The sequence below is a fragment of the Anolis carolinensis genome, chromosome 4 (genome assembly GCF_035594765.1).
Source record: "Anolis carolinensis isolate JA03-04 chromosome 4, rAnoCar3.1.pri, whole genome shotgun sequence".
In the NCBI taxonomy this organism is placed as follows: domain Eukaryota; kingdom Metazoa; phylum Chordata; class Lepidosauria; order Squamata; family Dactyloidae; genus Anolis; species Anolis carolinensis.
This window is the reverse complement of record NC_085844.1, coordinates 78,878,171-78,902,496: the sequence shown is the minus strand read 5'-3', so window position 1 is coordinate 78,902,496 and position 24,326 is coordinate 78,878,171. Positions and strand designations below refer to the sequence as shown.

At 38.1% G+C, this 24,326-nt stretch overlaps 1 protein-coding gene across 2 annotated transcripts in view; it reads left to right on the top strand.

Moving 5' to 3' along the window:
• Positions 1–225: 225 nt before the first annotated feature.
• Positions 226–24,326, top strand: part of dtnbp1 (dystrobrevin binding protein 1) — a 73,690-nt gene continuing 49,589 nt past the window's right edge. The window contains exons 1-5 of one of the 2 annotated variants that reach the window (XM_062980688.1): positions 226–524; positions 10,251–10,301; positions 11,039–11,089; positions 13,681–13,741; positions 20,222–20,354. In XM_062980688.1, the coding sequence (XP_062836758.1) occupies positions 469–524; positions 10,251–10,301; positions 11,039–11,089; positions 13,681–13,741; positions 20,222–20,354 (352 nt within the window). In that variant the 5' untranslated portion in view covers positions 226–468. The remainder of the gene's footprint in view (positions 525–10,250; positions 10,302–11,038; positions 11,090–13,680; positions 13,742–20,221; positions 20,355–24,326) is intronic. The other variant, XM_003219790.4, reaches the window with a different exon arrangement.

The following is a 24,326-nucleotide window of genomic DNA, read 5'->3' as shown; positions in this document are numbered from 1 at the left end:
TTTTGGACTTCAACTACCAGAATCCTTGATGATTGGTCAAAGCTGCTGAGGCTTCTGGGAGCTGAAGTCCAAAAAGGCCTGTAGAGCATTCTCTGTTTAGTCAAACTCGGAAGTTTGCTATACTAGGTTATATTCTAACTGTTAGATTATGTCTAGGTTCTTGCCGATTCTTGGGTCTGATTGGTTGAGCCGGATGGGCGGGACGCCGGGTGACAGGCGTCAGGCGCGTGAGAGCATTTGCCGAGGGCTAGGGCTGCCCCCTCGCGCCTCTTCTCCGCGGCGCGCGCGGGGTCTTTTTGTGTGTGTGTGTCTGTAAGCCCCGCCCCTTCGCCTGTGTCCCGTGCTTCTTCTTGAGGCTGCCGCAGTGAACTCTTGAGTCTTCCAGGTGGTGGAAGGTGCTTGTTATTGTTGCTGCTGCGAGTCAGCCTTGGCGCGCGCGCTGGCGGCAAAGAAGCAGCAGGGGCCACGATGTTCGAGAGCCTGCGCGAGCGCCTCCTGAGCGTCCAGCAGGATTTGACCTCAGGGTGAGTAACGGCCGCCGCAAGCGCGTGAAAGTTATTTGTGGCTCCTCAGAGGAAGGCACAGCCCTCAGAACAAGCCTGGCCAAGGAAACCCCGTCGCCACCACACAGCAACAATTTACAATTTGTGCACCCGGACATGAGGAAGAACTTCCACCCGTAAGGACTGGGTTGCTGTGAGTTTTCCGGGCTGTGTGGCCGTGTTCCAGAAGCATTCTCTCCTGACGTTTCGCCTGCATCTATGGCAGGCATCCTCAGAGGTTGTGGCGTCTGTTGGAAACTAGGCAAGTGGAGTTTATGTATCTGTGGAAGGTCCAGGGTGGGAGAAAAAACTCTTGAGTGTTTGAGGCCGGTGTGAATGTTGCAATGTAGATTTAGTTGTCAATTAAGATAGGCCGGTGATCATGAAATGTATGGAAACTTTGAAAAAAACGGATTATTTAAATAATGACCATTTTGGGTTCCAGTTTTCAGACAAAAAGGTAGAAAATGAAATAAAATAAAACAACAGTACATGAATAAACGAATTAGCATTAAATGGCCTTGCAACTTCAAAACCTGGCTGCTTCCTGCCAGACTTTGAAGCTGCAAGGAAGCAGCCAGGTTTCGAAGCTGCAAGGCCATTTAATGCTAATCAAGTTGGCCAATTGCACCATTCACACTTGCCGCAAACAGACAAGAGTTATTTCTCCCACCATGGACTTTCCACAGGTATATAAACCCCACTTCCCTAGTTTCCAACAGATCTCACACCTCTGACTATGCCTGACATAGATGTGGGCGAAAACTCAGGAGAGAATGCTTCTTGAACATGGTCTGGAAAACTCACAGCAACCCAGTGATTATGGCCATGACAGCCTTCGACACATCCCAACTTGGAGGAACAGAAAATGTTTTCCATTTCAGATCCGCCCCCTTAGGATTTTGGAATATGTGTATACAGGCAGTCCCCAAATTAGGAACAAGAAACGTTTTGTAGGTTTGTTCTTTAGTTGGATTTGTATGTAAGTTGGATTTGTATGTAAGTATAACTCCAGCCATGTATATATATACGTGTGTGTGTATTTACACACACACACACAAACATATACACATAAATACATACATGCTTTGGTTAGCATAAGGAAAGGTTAACACCCCTGTGGTGTTTGTTTTGCTATCTGTGCCCCTGTTCAGAAGATTTCACCTCATTTTCTGTCCCTATGAGAATTAGATTTTGAAAAATTTGTCTTGTTGTGGAAACAAGGATGGGTGAGAAAGCTTCAGTGGAGAAACCTTTTCCCCATGATAATAACTCTTTCAGGAGCGAATTTCACTTTCTATGAGTAATTTCTTCTCACTTCCTGTTGTCCCATCCTTAACTAAGAGTTGTCTGTCAGATGTTTGTAACTCGAGGATTGTCCCAAAAGTCATCATATATAGGGAAAATGGGAAATTGTATTTTCCTGCTTTTTGGCATGGGGTTGGACTGGATGGCCCACAAGGTCTTTTCTAACTCTATGATTCTATGACACTCTATTTACAAAATAGTCATTGCAAAATATTTACTACGTGTTGGCCACCTCTTTCTACACACACGGGTACAGTGTAAAAATATAAATATATAGAATTAAATATATAAAATATAAGTGTTTCTGAATTTTTTTCCTAAGTGTGAAGACTTTTGGGGCATACTGCATTTGGAATCTAAACACAAAATGTGTTTATGTTCTACATACACCCTTGTGTCCATAGTTGATAGGTGGGCATATACACACTGTTTTGGAAGGGTTTTGTACATGAAGCCAAGTTGGTGTACATCAGAAAGCAAAGGTGTCACAATCTCAGCCTCCACATTTGGACAATTTTGGAACATTTCAGATAAGGGATATCAAAACCTCCTGCTGTACTTTGTGGCTGCGTAGGAAGTTGATAAAAAAGCACAGACTGCTTCAGTTTTCTGAAGGAGGCAAATAGTGTCTGGAAGATGAAGGCTGCAATCCTTAGTAGGCTTAATGGTAGTAAATCCCATTGAGAATTGGTGAGTAACCAACTGCACCATAGGCACTAGGACCCACAGGAAGGGTTGCTCTCCACTGTTGCACCCATTTGGAGCTTACTTCTGAGTAATCACACTGAAGAACAAGCAGAGCTGGAAGAAATGCCAGTTGGAGTGAGATTTGGTGAACAAGAACCTTCTTTGCCTTGTTAATGTAGTGGAGTTTGGGCTCTGGAATGCCTTTCCTTTAGTAGAGAAAGATTTGTATGTGCATCTTTTTAAAAAAGAGGTTGGCATTTTGCAAGAATCCAGTTTGGCCATTCTGAGTGAATTACTTAATTGTTCATAATAGTCACTCCCGGGTTCTGTTTTCCCAAATTGTTAGTCACCTTTAGACTTGCCACTTCATGTTGGGACAGCTTCTGTGAGAAAAAGAACCCAACTATTTGCAGGTCATTTGTGTACACAGAAAGAAGTTTGAACCTTTTGTCAAATGTTATTAGCTAATTCCATACGAGAATACCTACAATGTAGCTTCATTTTTTTCTGGAATAGGAGCCTCAGCCCAAGTATTCTTTTTCCCCCTTTCCTTCTATTTTAAAGGCTTTTCTAAAGTTATGGTTCCTGATCCAGCTTTAGGAATAGTTTTTTAAATGTATTGTATCTTTAAACTTACGTGGAAGAGTTTATTGCCTCCTGATAAACTTGTCAATTGCAATGCTTATTGGAGCCATTCCCATATAGTTACAGTTGTTATTTACAAGTATGCTTCAACTTTATTTTGTCATTCAAAAGTGAAAGTGGAATCTAGTTGAACTAGTTTGCTTCTGAATATAATGGGGAAACCTATTCTCAGTGTTCTACCTTGTTACTGTGTGCTGTGAAATAGTTTCTGACTTTTGGCAACCCTATGGCTACCTTATTTACTTTATTGTTGCCCACCTCAGGCTGAGAAATTGCAACTTGCTCAAAGTCACACTTGAGTTTCAATGGCCGAATGGGGATTCTAACCCCTTTCTCCAGAATTGTTGTCTAGATTCAGACCACTACACTATGCTGTCTCTGTTGGTTCACCTTGTTCTCAGTAATAAATTGACTCAAATTTATTCCTGTTATTTTTCTGTTTTTGCCTCACTAAGGCTAATGTGACTGTTTCTGCAAAGAAAGTCAGTAATATTTTTTACCTTGATAGCTCATGTTTTAAAGAATATTTGGCCCATTCTGTTCTTTTGGGTTAATGCACCAATTGAGAATAATTGTATCATTTTTGTGTGTGTGTCAGGAGCACCTTGAGAAACCGCAAGTCACTTCTAGTGTGAGAGAATTGGCCATCTGCAAGGACGTTGCCCAGGGGATGCCTGGATGTTTTACCATCCTTACTCTAGTGTGTAAACTATGTTTAACTTTACTACAGTTACCATTTTAATTTTACTATGTTAATGCGTATAATTTTGTACGTACTTTTATTTTTGATGCGTTTTATTCTGTTTATTGTAATTACCCGGACTTGGCCCCATGTAAGCCGCCCCAAGTACTCTCAGGAAGATGGAGGCAGGGTACAGAAAATAAAGTTATTATTATTGTATTATTATAGGAGGCTTCTCTCATGTCCCCGCAAAAGAAGCTGGAGCTGGCATACAGGAGCTCACCTCGCTCCCCAGATTCGAACTGCTGACCTTTCAGTCAGCAGTCCTGCCAGCACAAGGGTTTAACCTATTGTGCCACTGGGGGCTCCATCATGTAGTATTAATATGTACCAGTACTCATATTAACAGTACCATATTGTTATGGTACTAAGAGGTGAATCAGATTTGTAACTTTGTCATACAGAATTTTGACAATTTACAGCTGTATGAAGTCTGCCTTCCACATTCATGGATTCTCCATCCATGGATTCCAGTATCCATGGCTTCAAAATACCAATATTTTAAAAAAGCAAATCTTGCAAAAAAAAAAAAAGCAAACCTTAATTTGGCCAATTTATATAAGGGACACCATTCTACTATGCCATTGTATATAATGGGACTTGACCATCCATGGATTTTGGTACTGTATTCCCCATAGGGTCCAGGAACCAAACCGCAGCAGACACTAAGGCTCCACTGTAGTTTTAAATCTGATATATTTCAGTTATAATATTTGCAGAGTGCTATGAATCCTGCTGCGTTATTTGTGGACTGCCCCATTATACTTGTAAAGGCTGATGCAGTTTTAAAACTAAAGTGAAATTACTGTGTTCAGTAGTTGAGGCTGCTTTTAAGAGTGGTTGAAATTAATCTGTAATATAAAATTACAATGGCTGAAACGATTTATCGGAAGCCAAGGTCTGAATCAAAATAGTGACCTGTTATTAGGCTGAATACTTATATAGATAGATAGGTAGAGAGATAGATAGATAGATATATAAACTGACCTGCACAGTCAGTGAGATACTCTTCTTGTGCTGTCAACTACAAGTGACAGTTGGTACAGAGTGACGTTCTGTTAATAGAAAATCGTAAACGTTTTCAGCAAAAGGCAGAATGTAATATGCTTGTAGATGAGCTAAATACCTGTGCTGGACCAGAATAACAACATGATCTCACCAGTTCCTACAATTGCTGGTGACTTGTGTATACCACAAAAGACCTCATATTGATGGAAATTTTGTGTGAGAAAAAGAAAGAGCCACTGCTATGTTTAGTTTATGAAAGTGAAAGGATGCTGGTAAATTGAGTCTCAGCAGAGAAAATGGGAAATTCCAAAAGTTTTTTTCTTGAGTTTAATAACAATAGGTTGTTTTTTTTTTTTTGCTATTTCTTTTCAGATCCTCTCTCTTAATAAAAGTCAACTTTAAATGCTTCACTAACTTAAATGGGGGGTATTTAATGGGTATAAAAGGTAAAGGTTTCCCCTGACGTTAAGTCCAGTCATGATTCTGGGGGTTGGTGCTCATCTCCATTTCTAAGCCGAAGAGCCGGCATTGTTCGTAGACACCTCCAAGGTCATGTGGGCAGCATGACTGCATGGAGAGCAGTTACCTTCCCGTCGGAGCAGTACCTATTGATCCACTCACATTGGCATGTTTTCAAACTGCTAGGTTGGCAGGAGCTAGAGCTAACAGCAGGTGCTCAAGCCGCTCCTGGTATTTGAACCTGGGACCTTTCGGTCTGCAAGTTCAGCAGCTCAGCGTTATGTTAAGGTAAATTGTTACCAGTTATTTGTGGATTGTTAATTAGATCAGTTGTGTAGTTTGAGGTTGTCACTTGTTCCCACAAATGGTGTTGTCCGGTTGAACTGTAACTTGATAATGCAGTTGGGCTTTGCATTTATTTCCTGATCTTCAGGCTGTGTTTTGCAACGAACAGTAGGATGTCTTAGTTGAAAAAGAAGGTGGGGGAGGGAGGGGAAAAAAAGGAATGTGACAGTACTTTTAAGACTGATTTTTTATTTTCGCTTTAACCTTTGTGGATATAAATCTTTAGGGTGCAGTACAGAGTGATAATAAATGCTCCTTTACAAAACACATTTACATAGTTGTGGGAGTGGTAGAGAAACTAATAGGTTCTAGAAAAATGCAAATTTATACTTGCAAGTTTATACTGGCCCCAAATTTTTAAAGGACTACTATAAAGTGAAACTGGTCTTTCAGATCTTTTCAGTGGTCAGATAGTGTTGATGTGTGAAAGCAATACATTTGCTTATCAAAAATTAGTTTTCCAGGTTCAGAACTTACTCTCTGAAAATGCTTTTGTTATATGTGCAGTAATGAGGATTCTTGTATATAAGCAAATTCAATAGTTTTACTTTCTAGCCTTTCTTAGTAATTTCCTTGATCAAGAACCACAATAAATCACTTATTGTGTATCCAGGAAAGTTGAAATGTTCTCTAACAGTTTTTGGGTACTGCAGTTTCGAATGTCTGATTTATGTCTAGTCATCCTCTTGGATCTAGACTGTCCTGTTTGCCCAATGTAGAATGCAGCGACATTGCTGGCATAAAATGGAGGAAGAGCTGGTAAATGTACCTCTGATGTTGTGAATGATGTTATTGGCCACTCTAATCTTGCTCCCAGAAGTAGAAGTGGGGACAGATAGGGCATCTGGGTTTCTGCCAGAATTTTAACTATTATGCATGCTGCTGTAACTGAGCAGCTGTTTAAAATTAGGAAATTGTAGAGTAATAAAGGCCTGCCTCCCAGAAATTGTGTAAGGCCTGTGTTATTCTCTAGAAATGGTTGCAGCTCACTGATACTGCATTTCAGTGGTCTCAAGGTATGGGAATTATGGTTTTCATTATACCATGGTTTGCATATACTCTCTATCCTAAAACATTCCAGGGCAGCAAACCCAATTTAAAGCCAAAGCAACAACTATTTAAAGTATATATTTTAATAATCACTCAAAAGCTAATCACAGTTAAACATTTTGGCAGACTCAAAAAAGTGCTACTTAAGATTGAATCCTTATATGACAGTGGTTTTTGTGGGTAGACCATGTAGGAATATTTGATACAGTATCTACAGCAGAGTAGAATGTAATGTAGCTAATGCTATATATGAGCTTATAGTAAGAAACAGGAGAGAAAACATGCAGGATGCTGTGGTAAAGTTTAACAAGGTAAAAACTTATTTTTATTGTTGCAGGTAATACATCTCAGATAAAAGTGTAGATATAAAAAAGTTACTTCATTTTGGCAGAAGAATGCTGACTCTCGAGTGTATTTGCAAGGCATCTTGAGGCAGAGAAGCCTCATCATACTCCCTTCTCAAACAAAAGGGTAATACAGTTTTGGGAAGAAGGGCAGAGTAATCTCTCCATGCAGGCAGGAAGCAAAACACTTTGAGTTACATTGATCTAAGAAACGAAAGTGAAAAACAAGACAGCAGGTATGTGCCACAGGATTCCCTCAGTCTTTCATTGTACTATATACAAGTGTTGATGCTTCTTCACTTCCAAAAAGCCATTGTTATATCCAGGAATTGGCTCTGCAGGTTATCTGTAGTTGGGATTTCATCCTTATCTGAACAGGTATATACTTTAGGGGTTCTCATTGATTCAGCAAAGCCCCTGAGGCCCACATGAGTAACTTCTAACCAACTTTGATTGCTTCACTAAATGCAACCTTTTTTGCCACGGTAATTTATCCAGCATGATCCATATTCCTGATTGGACTACTGTAATGTGTGTTACGTGGTTTTCCCTGTGTATGACCAGCATATTTTAGTTATTGCAGAATGAGCCTGGAGTGGCTAGGTGGGATCATATACCAATATTTTGAGTACTTGCTTCTCTAAGGGCTGCTTTGACCTTTGCATTCTTAAATTCTTTGGACCCATATTAGTGAGAAATTCCTTTTCAGATGTTCACCTGTTATGTTTTAATATATGTAGAGAAGAATTTTCTGAAAGTTCTTGTTACATATAATGACTGTGTTCAAAATTTAAGATTAAGTCCTGATATGTTTTAGTGCAATCTGTCTTGTAATGTTTGAATTCACCTTTGCTTTTTCTTTCTTTTCTTTCTTTCTTTTTTCGTGTCAGGAGCGACTTGAAAAACTGCAAGCCGCTTCTGGTGTGTTTGCAAACAATATAGCAAACATAGCATTCATGTTTATATATTGCCAAAATAAAGGAGTTGAATAGTACTAAGAACGAATTACTACATGATATAATATATTATGGGAGATTCATAGACGACATTTTTTTAGTTTGTAATACAGAGGATACAGCCAGACAACTTAGCACTTGGCTAAATACTATACACAATAACATAAAATTTACCAGTACCCACAGCCATACCAGTGTCAATTTTTTGGACGTCACAGTTTACAAAAAGGATAATAAACTGTTGGTCAAGAACTATAGAAAGCCTACAGACAAAAACTCTATTATGCATTACTCCAGCTTCCACCACCACAAGTTAAAAACCAACTTACCTTTTGCACAATTAATGAGATTAAAACGCAACACCAGTACACCTGAGGATTTCGTAGCAGAGGTATCTCTCTTCAGAGACCAATTTAACAAGAGAGGTTATCCTACAGGAATTCTAAACACTGCCATTAGGAAAGTAGAAACCATAGATAGAAGAAATTTACTGAAAGACCAAGTAAAGAAACACAATGACCGTATCATCTGGCCCTTAACTTTGACTCAGTTCACTCCAAAAATTCACAAAATACTTAAGAAACATTGGCATCTTATTAGAGATATCCCTGGTTGCAAATACTTACCTATGATAGCTAATAAACGCTCAAGAAATCTTAAGGATATGCTAATAAGCTCTGATTTAACAACATCTACTATCAAGAAATCTAACCTTAGAGGCCACTCAAACTGTGGACATTGTCAATGTTGCACACAGTCTCTCAGAACTAAACATTTTTTACATCCAACTCTAAAAATCCATATACAACTACGAAGTTTTACTACATGTATCACTGACCAGGTCATTTATGTTATACAGTGTCCCTGTGGACTTCTATATGTAGGCATGACCTCCAGATCATTAAAGATTAGAATACTTGAACACCGCTCACGCATCAAAAATAAATCATCAGAGTCTACCCTCTACTCTCATTTTTTAGAGAAAGCCCACTCATATACCAGCTTTACTTTTTGTGCCTTAGAAAAGATCACCATAAAACCTCATGGTGATGTTAAAAGGGTTCTACTCCAGAGAGAAGCCTTCTGGATTTCCAAATTACAAACTATGCATCCACATGGTCTGAATGATAAATTAGATCTCTCTTGTTACCTGTGAATTAGCTTTGCAATTAGCTCACAATCCTTAAAAGAGAGTAGCCCTTATCAGTCAATTTGCTCGCTCTTGGAAAAAGAAAAAGTTGCTATCCTGAGCTGGAATTACAGCAGAGCCACTACCTAGAAAAGTGAAAGTAAGTTTTTTTGCAAATATCCTTAAGTTTTTTTTGCAAATATCCTTAAATTTTGTTTCATGCTACTGGGTGCTGGTAACAGCAAATCTATTATATTGTCTCCTTATAATACAGTTTGTAAAAATCTTCAGAAGACTATACAAGAAGCAACTAAACCTGAAGAAGGGACACCCATCCTGAAACAAGGACATAGAATACCCCGGGAGCCCTTGTTGTTTTTTGCTGTTGCTTTCTTTGAATGTACATTCTGAAGACTCTTTCTTGCTTGGGACTTTGATAATTTGTTTAAAGGGTACAACCCTCATTTATAAAGATCATCAATTGAGATGCTTTTTCTACCAAGCTTCAAGACAACACTGAATACTGAGTTTTAACCTCAGTTCATGAACTCCTTTATTTTGGCAATATATAAACATGAATGCTATGTTTGCTATAATGCTGTGAAATAGTTTATATAATGCTGTAAAATAGTTTATATATGTGCCTTGGTGATTATACGTTTGCTACTTCGTTTCTATTATATACTGTGTGTAACAGGACAACCTTTCTCTACACTTTATATAGGTTTCTGTGTTATATTAGTTTTAGTGTTTGCAAACAAGCCATGGTGTGTTTACCAGAAACAAATCACAATATGAACCCATAATGTATTCTAGCATCTAAACCTGAAACTATGGTTTATTCCTAATTTGTTAAATGAAACGAGCTGATGAAAAGGAGAAATGGAAAATGGAAAAAAGAAGAAATTGTTGGAATTTTTTCTATTTAAATTTCTAGCTTGAGCAACACACAATGGCTAAATGTCAATAAAGAGTGTCTTCTTGTTATGAAACTGTCTCCCCCTCCCACTCATAACACATTTCTTTTTTTTCCAGGTTGAAGACTCTGGGTGACAAATCAAGAGAAGCCAAAATAAGTAAACAGAGGTACTATTTGATATTTTATGGAAATATTGTTTCTAGCAAAACTTTTACAGTGAAACATTTTGTGACCCTGTGCACGGCGTTATGAAACATCACATAATATTCTGTCCTGATGAATAGCATTCTAAAACCTATACAGGTAGAGCAACTTTTATATAGAATTCTGAAATCGAGAAGACTCCAGAATCATCCACATGGGGGACTGAGATAGTAATCCCTTTGTTTTAATGGATCAATATACACAAAATACTCCAAAATCCAAAATTGCCCAAATAGGGGGAGAGGCTGAGATAGTAACGCTTTTGCTTTCTGATGATTCAGTGTACCAATACTTTGCTTTGTGCACAAAATTATTAAAAACATTGTGTATAAAATTAGTTTCTGGTCATGTATATGAAACATAAATGAGTTTTGTATTTAGACTTGTGTCTCATCTCCAGTATCTTATTATGTATGGATATATAAATACATGTATTCCGAAATCCCCAAAAAATCAATATCGAAAGCATTTCCTGCCCCGTAGAGTTTTGAATAAGGGCTACTGAATCTCTGTTAACACAATACCATCTATTTTCATATTCCCATGATAGATTAAGGTTTTATTTTAATTTGCTGTGCACTTGTAGTAAAATATAGCTGTTGTAGTCAGAGAAGTTTTATAAGTGGTAATTGTAAACATTAATTTGAGAAACCCTGTAGAATTTCTTCACTTTTATGCATTTCTATATTTTTTATTACAGAACTGTACAATGTTTGCCAGAGTTTTCTGCTGGGTTAGTTCTGCTGAGCAGGTAACCTTTTCGTTAAGTTCTCACTGTCAGATTTCTAACTGAATTATCATCCTACTTATGTTTCTGGAGACACTGATATGACCAGAGGACTAAGATATACATGCTTTTGTAAATTTCCTCAATGGCATTTTGTAAGACTATTTTTTGCAATTGTAAGGCAATTCAATGTTTTAATTCACTGATATTACTACGAGTAGTATTTGTTACCTTATATGGGCCTGCTAACTTGTCTAAGCACCTTTAAGTAAATCCCTTTGAATATATATGGCATATAAGCAATTAACAGCCCAATACAATACATATCTATTGAGTATATTAATTAAATAGGGCTTGCTCCCAGGTAAATGAGTGTAAGGTTTATTTTAGTGGAAAAAGCACAATGGATAAAACAAACTTTGGCAGGCTAGCTACTGTTCTGTAGGCATTGCTAAATATCAGATTGGGAATTCTCATTCTTGTTTTTAATTGGCATGTTTGATAAGACAATTCTGTTTCATTTAGATTTTATTTAAGAAATTTGCTATGTTTGATGTAAATTAGCATAATCATACATGTTTTTACTGTACATGGTGATTCACTTTAATTAAAGGTAATAGGCAGGATTATAGGGGACCATAGAGTAACCATAGACAGTTATTGTGGACTCAGGAGTAGTCAACTATTTTTTCACTGATATAATCAAGAAACTAGAAACATTTAATGACACTAACTGTAGTGGACACTTAACATGTAGATAAATACCCTTCAGTAAAATCAGATAGCAAGAATCCAAGACAATCAGTTTCACTTATGAAACTGCTTAAATAACATAACTTAATAGATGTTATTTTTGTATAATTTAGAAGCTTGAACATGTACAAACTAAAATACTATTAGCAGAGAAATAAAAATAGGAAAATACTAGTGTACATCTGTTTTTGTTGCTATTTTTATCTGGGTTGCTTTAAATCTGAAATAAGTCTTTTAATTAATTAGGAAAATCTTCTCGGGCAACTTGCAAAAAAAAGGTAAACGATTTGTAAACTCTTCAATTTGAGACACCCCCCAATAAAAACAGACATATCCCTTGAATTAGATGATTTTTATGAGACATTCAAGGAACTGACTATACACAAATAATTCCCTTTCTACAAAACAGCAACATAGTATGGGAGAAAAATTAAAATGAACTTAAACATTTTAGGGGGCTTTGTAACAATAGACTTCAACCAATTACATTTCCACCTTCAAATCATCATCATCCTTGTAAGTGAATATCTCTAAAATTTTAGCATTAAATCTATTGTTGGGTATAATCTCCATAATTAAAATGAATATTTTACCAAAAATGGCTTTCAGACTTCTGTTCCAGAAAGACTTGCTAACTCATTTCTCTCAGGCAATAAAAGAAGTAAATTCCAAATCTGGTGTTTTATTTCTTTACCTTTCAAGTTTAAGAAATAATTCATTTTTATACATATGGATAAAGAGGTAATATAGACAACTATGGAAATAAGTAGCATCACTTTTATACATAGAAGTCCTTTCTGTTCAGTGCCTCTCCAGAAGGATATTGGATGGTATATTATACAAACCGTTCATGAAATTTCATTTTTAAAATGTGGTCTCGCGACCCCAGTCCCAACATTTCTTATATCATCCTGTCTTCTGTTTTAAAGTCAAAACAAAGCATTGATTCAAAATCTTAGAAGATATTCACAACATGATCTGTTCTTTAACAGTTGCTTATTAATGTGGGAGACTTTGGAGACAAAAATAGAAACCAAAAGAATCAATAGAATTCTCTCAGGGGCTTTAATGTATTTTGAAGTTTTATATACTGAAATGGGCTTGGATCTAGGGAAACAGTATTAAAAATATGTAACTTACTCAGTGACAACTCACAATCAGAATTTTTACAACTGGTTTAAAATACTTGTGTGGGGAAACTGATAGAAATATTACAATAACAAGCATACAGTAGAATAACATAGGAAGCCCCCCCTTCACACTTTGAAAATCATTATTTTCATTTTTCAAAGAGAACATTTAGGAGCTGAATAAAGCACAGCCGAAGATTAATACCTTGACAATTATCTATGTGAGAAGGTTTGAAAGAAAAACAGAACAGAAAAGATCTCACATATTAAAATGTATTGCTACTTGGAGGTCTGTGTTTTAATTCTGTAATGCCATATTTCTTGATGTATTATTTGCATATGTTTTTAAGAATTGAAAATAAAATTGAAATAAAAGGTGAAATGGCTGTAGAGTGTTTTGTGGGTTTTTTAAAAAGCAAAAATGCCCAGAATCAACCGTCTTTATAGCGTAGTCTTGGTAACTGGGGTCTTAATCCAACATTAGTTCTACTTAGAGGAGATATATTAAAATCAGTGGGGTATAAATTAGTTGACGAAATCTCATTTATTTCAAAGGATCAGGTCTAAGACTTTTTCTTTAAATGTCAACAAAAGCAAGTTCTTAATTGACTTGTCAGTTCTTTTGCAGTAAACTGTAAGCACTTCTGTTCAATACAATGAGACAAGTTTGTTAATATCTTAGCTACAAGCTCTGTATAAGGTCTAATTTGACTACTGTTTCTCTTTGTTAAGGTATGAAGATAATTGGGCATCTCTTCACAGAGGAGCAAAAGAATGCGCAAAAGCTGGAGAGGTAAAACATACAGAAATTAATATCCTTATTTCATTTTGGAACTTAATTGCATCCAGCAAGGCAATTCTTTTCATGTTTATGGGTGTTAAGAAAGGAAATGGCAATCTGTATGAAGTTTTTTTTGGAAGGAAAGAGGATTACTGGTTTATGTACATAACCTGTCCCAAGCCAACATTTGATTGTTTTGGTCAAAAAGTTTATGGATGCCTGTACTATGAGGTAATTAAAACAATTGCTTTGGACATTTTTGATTTTAAATGTCGTTAAATAGAGGTGATAAAGAAAAAGGAAGAGTTTTTTTGGCACTCTGAAGACAAACCCATTTACTTCAGTAGACATTTGTGAATGGTAGCCTATTTCTTCAGATGCCTTTTAAATAGTAGGCTTCAGGGACATCTGGAGTTAGCTGTCATCTTCAAAAACGCATATAAAAAGGTTTCACAAAACTCATTTTTCTTTTTGAGGCTTAGTCATGTTAACACAGCTATCTCTTTGAAAATATAATAGTAAATGACACATACTCATTTTTGGAGAGATGATGGGAAGATGTGCATTTACACCATAGAGTTGCAGAGTGGAAATATTGTTAATTTTTTATTGTATTTTTCTTTTTATTTTAAAGTGACCATGTATTTCTCTCTATGTTATATCAAAATAACACATTAAAAAAAGGATAATTCAGCATAAATCTCATGGAAGTAGTAGCTGAAATTAGTTGTGGTTAGCATTTTGGTCATAGGGAAGTGTGGCTGGTAACTGTAAATCTATCTATCTATCTATACACACACACACACACAGTAGAGTCTCACTTATCCAAAGTAAATGGGCCGGCAGAAGGTTGGATAAGCGGATATGTTGGATAATAAGGAGGGATTAAGGAAAAGCCTATTAAACATCAAATTAGCTTATGATTCTACAAATTAACACCGAAACATATGTTATACAACAAATTTGACAGAAAAGGTAGTTCAATACGCAGTAATGCTATGTAGTAATTACTGTATTTACGAATTTAGCACCAAAATATCATGATATATTGAAAACATTGACTACAAAAATGTGCTGTATAATCTAGAATGTTGGATAAGTGAGACTCTACTGTATATGTGTGTGTGTGTGTGTATATCTATATATATAAAAGGATAAAGTTGCGGGCGCAGTGACTATAACAACAAAACTAAACATCCCAGAAATACAAAACTTGGCAACACAATGCAAAAGCCTTGCCTCCCGGTTACAACAACACAATCACACCACAAAACCACACTGGACCCACAAAACTCACAACAATGCACCGTGACTATAACAACACAACTAAACACCCCAGAAATACGAAACTTGGCCACACAACGCAAAAGCCTTCCCTCCCAGTTGTAACAACACAACCACACCACAAAACCACAATCCGGACCCATAAAACTCACAACAATGCATCGTGACTATAACAACACAACTAAACGCCCCAGAAATACAAAACTTGCCACACAACTAAATGCCCCAGAAATACAAAACTTGACAACACAACGCAAAAGCCTTTCCTCCCCGTTGTAACAATACAACCACACCACAAAACCACAGTCCGGACGCACAAAACTCACAACAACGCATCGTGACTATAACAACACAACTAAACGCCCCAGAAATACAAAATTTGACAAAACAACGCAAAAGCCTTGCCTCCCGGTTGTAACAACACAATCACACCACAAAACCACAATCCAGACCCACAAAATTCACAACAATGCATCATGACTATAATAACACAATTAAACGCCCTAGAAATATGAAACTTGGCAAAACAACGCAAAAGCCTTGCCTTCCAGTTGTAAGAACACAATCACACCACAAAACACAATCCGGACCCACAAAACTCACAACAATGCATCGTGACTATAACAACACAACTAAACGCCCCAGAAATACAAAATTTGACAACACAACGCAAAAGCCTTGCCTCCCGGTTGTAACAACACAACCACACCACAAAACCACAATCTGGACCCAAAAAACTCACAATGCATTGTGGCCATCTGTCTGAGTGGTTTGGGTGGGTTCTTCCTCCACGACAAAAAGAAAGAAAGGGGTTGGACTGGATGCAAACTACAAATTCCAGCACCCCATGACATGGAGTCCATGCATTTCAATTAGAGGCCTCTTCCTTCTCCCTTTCCCTGCCATCCAACCCATTGACCCAGTTCCATGGCTCCGCAGGCAGGAAAGGTTGGGACGGATAGAACGAAGGAAGGAGAGAGGGAAGGGAAGCGAAGGAACGCCAAGGACAAGAGCCCTCCCACTCTGCCCGGAAGGCCAAGAGCAAAAGGGAGAGAAAGACCATTGATCCGGTTATATTTACCCTCCTTTCTGACCAGTGTGTTCTTATCAGCGAGCCCAGGATCGGAGCAGAGAAAGGGAACAGCATAGGAATAAACAAGGAGAGCACCCACTCTATCTGTCCATCCACTCATCTATCCATCCACTCACCCACTAATAATAAACACCTACACAGGCAAGAATCAGCCATGCACTGAGTCTACAAGGCCATTCAGTGCTCATCCACCTCCCCAATCCCTACATTCACACTTGGCTTCCAAAAAAACAATTACAATAATAACAATGACAACAACAACAATAAGAATCAACACCATCACAGGCAAGAAGCAGCCAGGCACTGAGGCTGAGAGGCCAGTCAGTGCTACACTGGGCCTCCAAAAAACAATACAGTAGCATCTAACTTATCCAGCCTTCATGACCACTACAACAACAACAATAATAAACACCTACACAGGCAAAAAAAGAGAGACTATTTTACCACAATAAAAATATAAACCACACTCAGCAGAATCAGACATCACGATTAACAACAAACCAAAGACAACAGGGATCTCAAGCAATTATCAATCAACACAAAAATTGAAGAAGGTAACAGACTTCAAATACTACTACTAATGTGAGTATAAAGAAGGGTGGAGGTCACAGCATAAATACAACCTAATGTAGACTGACCAACACCACCAGACTAAGCCACAGCAACGCATGGCCGGGCACAGCTAATATATATATATATATATATATATATATATATATATATATATATATATAAAAGGATAAAGTTGCGGGCGCAGTGACTATAACAACAAAACTAAACATCCCAGAAATACGAAACTTGGCAACACAATGCAAAAGCCTTTCCTCCCGGTTACAACAACACAACCACACCACAAAACCACAATCCGGACCCACAAAACTCACAACAACACATCATGACTATAACAACACAACTAAACGCCCTAGAAATACAAAACTTGGCAACACAACGCAAAAGCCTTGCCTCCCGGTTGTAACAACACAATCACACCACAAAACCACACTGGACCCACAAAACTCACAACAACGCATCGTGACTATAACAACACAACTAAACACCCCAGAAATACGAAACTTGGCGACACAACGCAAAAGCCTTCCCTCCCAGTTGTAACAACACAACCACACCACAAAACCACACTGGACCCACAAAACTCACAACAACGCATCGTGACTATAACAACACAACTAAACGCCCCAGAAATACAAAATTTGACAAAACAACGCAAAAGCCTTGCTTCCCGGTTGTAACAACACAATCACACCGCAAAACCACAATCCAGACCCACAAAATTCACAACAACGCATCATGACTATAACAACACAACTAAACGCCCCAGAAATACGAAACTTGGCAAAACAATGCAAAAGCCTTGCCTCCCGGTTGTAAGAACACAACCACACCACAAAACCACAATCTGGACCCAGAAAACTCATAACAATGCATCGTGACTATAACAACACAACTAAACGCTCCAGAAATACAAAATTTGACAACACAACACAAAAGCCTTGCCTCCCGGTTGTAACAACACAACCACACCACAAAACCACAATCTGGACCCAAAAAACTCACAAAAACGCATTGTGACTATAACAACACAACTAAACCGGATGGCCATCTGTCTGAGAGGTTTGTGTGGGTTCTTCCTCCATGACAAAAAGAAAGAAAGGGGTTGGACTGGATGCAAACTACAAATCCCAGCACCCCATGGCATGGAGTCCATGCATTTCAATGAGAGGCCTCTTCCTTCTCCCTTTCGCTGCCATCCAACCCACTGACCCAGTTCCATGGCTCCGCAGGCAGGAAAGGCTGGGACGGATAGAACGAAGGAAGGAGGGCGGGAAGGGAAGCGAAGGAACGCCAAGGACAAGAGCCCTCTCTCTCTGCCCGGAAGGCCAAGAGCAAAAGGGAGAGAAAGACCATTGATCTGGTTATATTTACCCTCCTTTCTGACCAGTGTGTTCTTATCAGCGAGCTCAGGATCGGAGCAGAGAAAGGGAACAGCATAGGAATAAAGGAAACAAGGAGAGCACCCACTCTATCTATCCATCCACTCATCTATCCATCCACTCACCCACTAATAATAAACACCTACACAGGCAAGAATCAGCCATGCACTGAGTCTACAAGGCCATTCAGTGCTCATCCACCTCCCCAATCCCTACATTCACACTTGGCCTCCAAAAAAACAATTACAATAATAACAATGACAACAACAACAATAAGAATCTACACCATCACAGGCAAGAAGCAGCCAGGCACTGAGGCTGAGAGGCCAGTCAGTGCTACACTGGGCCTCCAAAAAACAATACAGTAGCATCTAACTTATCCAGCCTTCATGACCACAACAACAACAACAATAATAAACACCTACACAGGCAAAACAAAAAAAAGACTATTGTACCACAATAAGATGTAAACCGCACTCAGCAGAATCAGACATCACGATTAAGAACAAACCAAAGACAACAGGGATCTCAAGCAATTATCAATCAACACAAAAATTGAAGAAGGTAACAGACTTCAAATACTACTACTAATGTGAGTATAAAGAAGGGTGGAGGTTGCAGCATAAATACAACCTAATGTAGACTGACCAACACCACCAGACTAAGCCACAGCAACGCGTGGCTGGGCACAGCTAGTATATATATATAAATGTAATGTGCTGTTTTACTATGGAGTAAACAGCAAAACCACTGAACCAAATAACACCAAAGTTGGCCACAAAAGACATAGTCATCCAGTCTATGTCTTTCAAACAAAAAAACCTAGAAAAATAAAGTCCAAATTAGAAGATGTGGAAAAGCCATTTTCCCTGGTTGCCAGTCAGAAGAATAGGCCGCGTCCCCATCTTCTCCTAGCAACCCACTCAGCCACAGTGTCGACAGGCAGAGTTAGGCCTCACTTAGGCCTGTTCCACACTGCTGATAAAATACAGATTATCTGATTTGAACTCAATGATATGACAGTGTAGACTCAAGACCCTTCCACACAGCTATATAACCCAGAATGCCAAGGCAGATATAACCCACAGTATCTGCTTTGAACTGGGTTATCTTTAGTCCACACTGATATATAATCCAGTTGAGTGTGGATTTTATATAATTATGTAGAAGGGGCCTCATATAATCCAGTTCAAAGCAAATAATATAAGATTATAAATACAATACTGTATATAAAATTACTGTGGTATAATAAAACAGAACAATATAATCTCTATAATCAGGACAGTAAGTAAAGAACAACACTCGACAAACTGAGAATTCCAGACAGGAAACAATCAGGGCCAGCTAACACCTCCCAACAAAGGGTTCCCCCAGGCAGGAAGCAGCCAGGCTTTGAAACTGCAAGGCCATTAAATGCTAATCAAGGTGACTAATTGCAGCATTTATACTTGTTGCACCAAGACTTTTCATAGCCATTCAACCTGGTCAACCAAGGATTCCACAAGGTAGAAAGCGGCCAGGCTTTTAAGCTGCAAGACTATTCGGTGCAATTCAAGCTGGCCAAATAAGGATTCCCCTACAAAGGAAGTAGCCAGGCTTCAAAGCGACTCTTTGATTGAGGGTGCTACTCCAGCTCGCCAAACAAGGATTCCCCTAGGTATAACACAGCTAGGCATTGAAGCTGCAAGGCTATTCAGTCCAATTCAACCAGACCAACAAAGGATTAACCTTGGTAGAAGGCAGCCAGGCTTTGAAGCAGCGATACTACTCTGTACTATTGAAGCTGACCAACCAAAGATTCCCCTAGGTAGCAAGCAGCCAGGCTTTTAAGCAGCGAGGCTATTCATTACAATTCTAACAGCCCAAAAAGCCATTCTCCTAGAACGCAAGTACCCAGTCTTCCAAGCAGCAAGGCTATTCCATTGTATTCCAGCTCACCAAACAAGGATTCCCATAAGAAGAAAATGGCCAGGCTTTTGAGGCTACAAGGCTATTCACTGATATTCTACTTGACCAACAAATGATTCCCATAAGCCACAGCAACGCGTGGCCGGGCACAGCTAGTATAGCTATAAAAAATTTGATATCTTGATTATTGTAATGTATAAACGGTTAGTGCCAATGTCATAATTTTAGTTTTGTCTTTGATGTTAAACATTACAGTTGGTGGACAGCGAAGTTGTGATGCTCTCTGCTCACTGGGAGAAAAGGAGAAGCAGTCTCTTAGACCTCCAGGAACAGCTCCAGCAAATTCCAGTCTTCTTAGCAGATTTGGAATCCACAACAGCTACTCTAAGTAAGTGTCTGCATACTTTGCTTTTGAAACCTAGTCCATCAAAATGTTTCAGAAATGTTATACCTAGTCTTTCAGAAATGTTTCCTTAAGACAGGTTACAAATATTGTGGAAGCAGTAGAGGCAACAAGAAACAGATTTAAATGTTCTGCCATCCTGGAATTAGTCAACAGGGCCCCTTACAGTGGAGCTGTGCAATGTCAACGTATTGATGACTTTTCAACCTAAATGTCATTATGCTATGTTTCTCGGATAGTTTCATATATATTTAAACATAGAAGCAGTACCCCTTCAGCTGTGGACTGGAACAGAACGTATTCTGGAAATTACTCCAAAAAGGGCAGGTGCTTCCACAAAACAGTACCTCTCCAATCGTAATTCAGAGAGACATCACAGAAGCTACTGAATATTCCAAGAGAACCAGTCTGCTAATTGAAGTCTTCCACCAGAATGACTAAGGTTACATCTCTACTGTAGAGTTAATGAAGTTTGACACCACTTTAACTGCCATGGCTTGATGGTATGGAATCCTAGGATTTATAATTTGGTGAGGCACCAGTATTCTTTGGCAGAGAAGGCTAAAGACCTTGTAATATTGCAACTCCCGTGATACCATAGCATTGAGATATGGCAGTTAAAGTGGTGTCAAACACAGAGGTGTCAAATTTGTGGCCCTGCAGATGTTTGGTGTTTCAACTCCCAGAAGCTCCCAGTTTGTCCAGTGGTTAGGAATGCTGGGAGCTGAAGTCCAAAATACCTGGAGGGTAACAAATGTGACACCACTGGTGTAGATAGACTCAAGTATGAAGCAGTATAATTTTCTATAACAACATCATGCATTCAGATTAGATTTTTCAGTTACCATAATGGTATCCTTGGAAATAAAAGGGTTATACAGGCATGCATGGGAGATCTAAAGGTTTTTGGAGTAAAACAAAGTTTAAGTAGAAAAAAAAATCTGGACATGTATCTGACCCAGAATAGTTCAGTAGCAATGGCAAACTGAGGATCTCAGTTGTGTGTAGAGAACCTGGAGAAAAAAAATGGAGGGGGAATATTGAAAGAGCAGTGTTCTAAACTTCACATTACTACATGTTGCTGTATGGTGTTCATTTTTCTTTGAATGATAGAATGTATTTGGATTGTTTTAGATCAGTTGTGTCCAATCTCTGGTCCTTCAGGTGCTTTGGACTTCAGCTCCCAGAATTCCTGACCTTTGGTCAAGATACCTGGGGCTTCTGGGAGGTGGAGACCCAAATACCTGGAAGATCAAAGATTGGACACCACTGTAGATGTTCTGAAATGTTATTTTCCTCTGATAGATTATGTTTTGTTTTGAAATTAAATGTCATCTATGCTTCAACAGGAGTTCTAAAATATAATCTTACTTTTTCTGGAGTTGCATGAACTTAAGCTTTATTGAAAGTTAATTCCCTTTAATCACCTTTTTAGGTCAGACAAAATGTTGCACTCATGGACCTTTGCTTGATCTCCCCAGATATTCACTTTCCCCCTGAAAGTTGTATTTGCTCTGTGAAAAAACACAGATATCATAAGTTACATGTATTCCCCACCTCTTCAGACCAGATATCAGCTTTGGCTGGGAAGAAGGGGTAGTACAAGAAGTGTGGGATAACTCTTTCTGCTTTGCTTTCTATCACTATTATAGCGTGTTTAACATCTTTCAATTTTTAAGTAATTGAGAGGTAAATCATAGCTCTCCTCATATGATGTGTAACTTGGCCTTCAAAGTAAGAATTTCAGCTCTGTGTTTTTGTAGTAAACCCTTATCTGTAAATTCTACTTGATAGTTTGCTACAGTGTTGTTTTGAAATTCAGATTAGATGCTCAATGGTGCCAGAAGTAATACAATTTACCTTTAGTGTTAAAATTAGATACCCTCTGAATGTGAGTAGGATTAATTCTCTGTTACCTCACTTTTTAGGCCTCTTTTAGAATCTCCCAGTTTCTCTATCCTTCTATTTTCTCCCCTGTCCTTAGCTTATTTCAGTTGCTGGCAACTGAATTGAAAGTGCACAAGTATAGCATTCCTGCTATATTGTTCCATTCTATCTTGCCTCTATTAACCAAGTAGAAAGTAAAGGAGAAGAGGGGCAAAATCTTTCTCTTCCCAGTAGCCTTAGGCAAAAGCCAGCTAGTGCATCCATTCCTAGCTTGTTTGTTTTTCCCCATAAATATCTTTTGTCATCTTGATCGCATTCTGATATTGCTTGGCCGCATGTGTTCCAGTTTTAATTCTGTAAAATCTTGAAGGGTGTAAAATTGTTGTTGTTAACTGCTCTCAGGTTGCTTTCAGTTTATAATCAATGTCATCCTATGAATGAGAGATCTCCAGATAAGCCTGATCTCAACAGCCCTGCTCAGGTCTGAAATTTGTATGTATGGCTTCCTTCCTTGAATTTATCCACTGTTGTTGTGGTCTTCCTCTTCTCATGATATGTCCTTCCAGGCCTATTTATCTGTCTTTTTGGCAGTCCATAATATCCTCATAATGCTCCTGCAGCACCACATCTTTTCCTAGCATTATCTTCACTATCTAGTTTTCACACCCATCACCCATACACAGAAATTGGAAATACAGTGGCATTGACAATCCTGATTTTAGTATTTGTTTATATATCTTGATACTTTAGGATCTTGTCTAGTTCCCTTATAGCTGCCTCTCCAAGTCCTAGTCTTTTTATTTATTTGACTGCAGGCTCTATTTTGTTTGATGATTGAGCCAAGGTATAGGAAATCTTTAATCACCTCATTGTCTTTGTTGTCTGAAATTATGAAAATCATTTGTGGTAATTTTTAAAATCAAATTTATTAATGTTTGTCAAACAGAGTGTCCTTTTTTTTTTTTAAAGTAAAGTGAAGCTTAGCCGTGATGGTTGGAATTTGTACACATCCTGATAGATAAAAAGAAATTGTTCAAAACTCTTGTAACGTGGCTGAATTTCTAAGAGTGCCCACTAGAGGATGCACAGTGACTGCTCTTTCAGAAATCATCTCTGGCGTGGACACACTATTTATAGCCCTATTTTTTATTTCCTGGCTTTATTCTGTCCTAGTTAAAGGCAGCAGGATCATGTCTTAAAACTGAATTAAAGTTGTAATACCATACACACTTATTATGAGTAAGTTCTGTTACAAACTTTAGAAGCCCATAGAACCTTTCTGCTTCTTCCCAGGAACCATCTGATTTTCTCACCATCTGGAGAGCTTGATATATTACACAGTTAGAAATTTTTGTTGGCCCTCTGTAAGGTATTTGCCCACCTATGGGTTTTGATTTTTTTGTTGAGAAACAATTACTGTTCATTTCTGGTGAAACGTCTGTTGGATTGTGTTGCGGTTTCATTTAACAATATCCTTCTAATATGTGCATTTCTGTTCAGAAGCTATAATGTTGTTAAGTGGGGGAAAAGAAATTATTGGAACATCTTCTATTTCGCTTTTTGTCTTTTCCAAATCCCTAATATTCAATTTTATTTTGAAAAATGTATTTGCAAAATGAACGGTGAATAATTAATCTGGAAATATTAATTGGTTTCTCTTTTTTTGTAGTAAGTGGTGGATTCTTTATGAATTTCATTAAAATTTTCATTTATTTGAAAAAACACTTCTTTGTCTTTCTGCAGAGAGTGTTTCACAACTTAATTTTAAAAGACATTTTACACAACATTAGAGAATATAAGATGAGGATAAAAGAGCAACTATGGCCAGAGTAAGCAGTTTCTTAAACAAATAATTGATTCTTCATATTCAGATGGTCATGAAATCTAGAATAGATACTAAGATGGATATTAAAATATGGTTAACTGCATGTGATGTATCATCTGGGGCTGATAAAGGTACCCATAGCCATTACTGCTACTAGGTAGTGCATAGGGAAGTTACACATAAGAGCTAACTGGAGTATTCATAGAAACTGAAATTTCACCCAAAGCAGATTGACAACAAGCTAG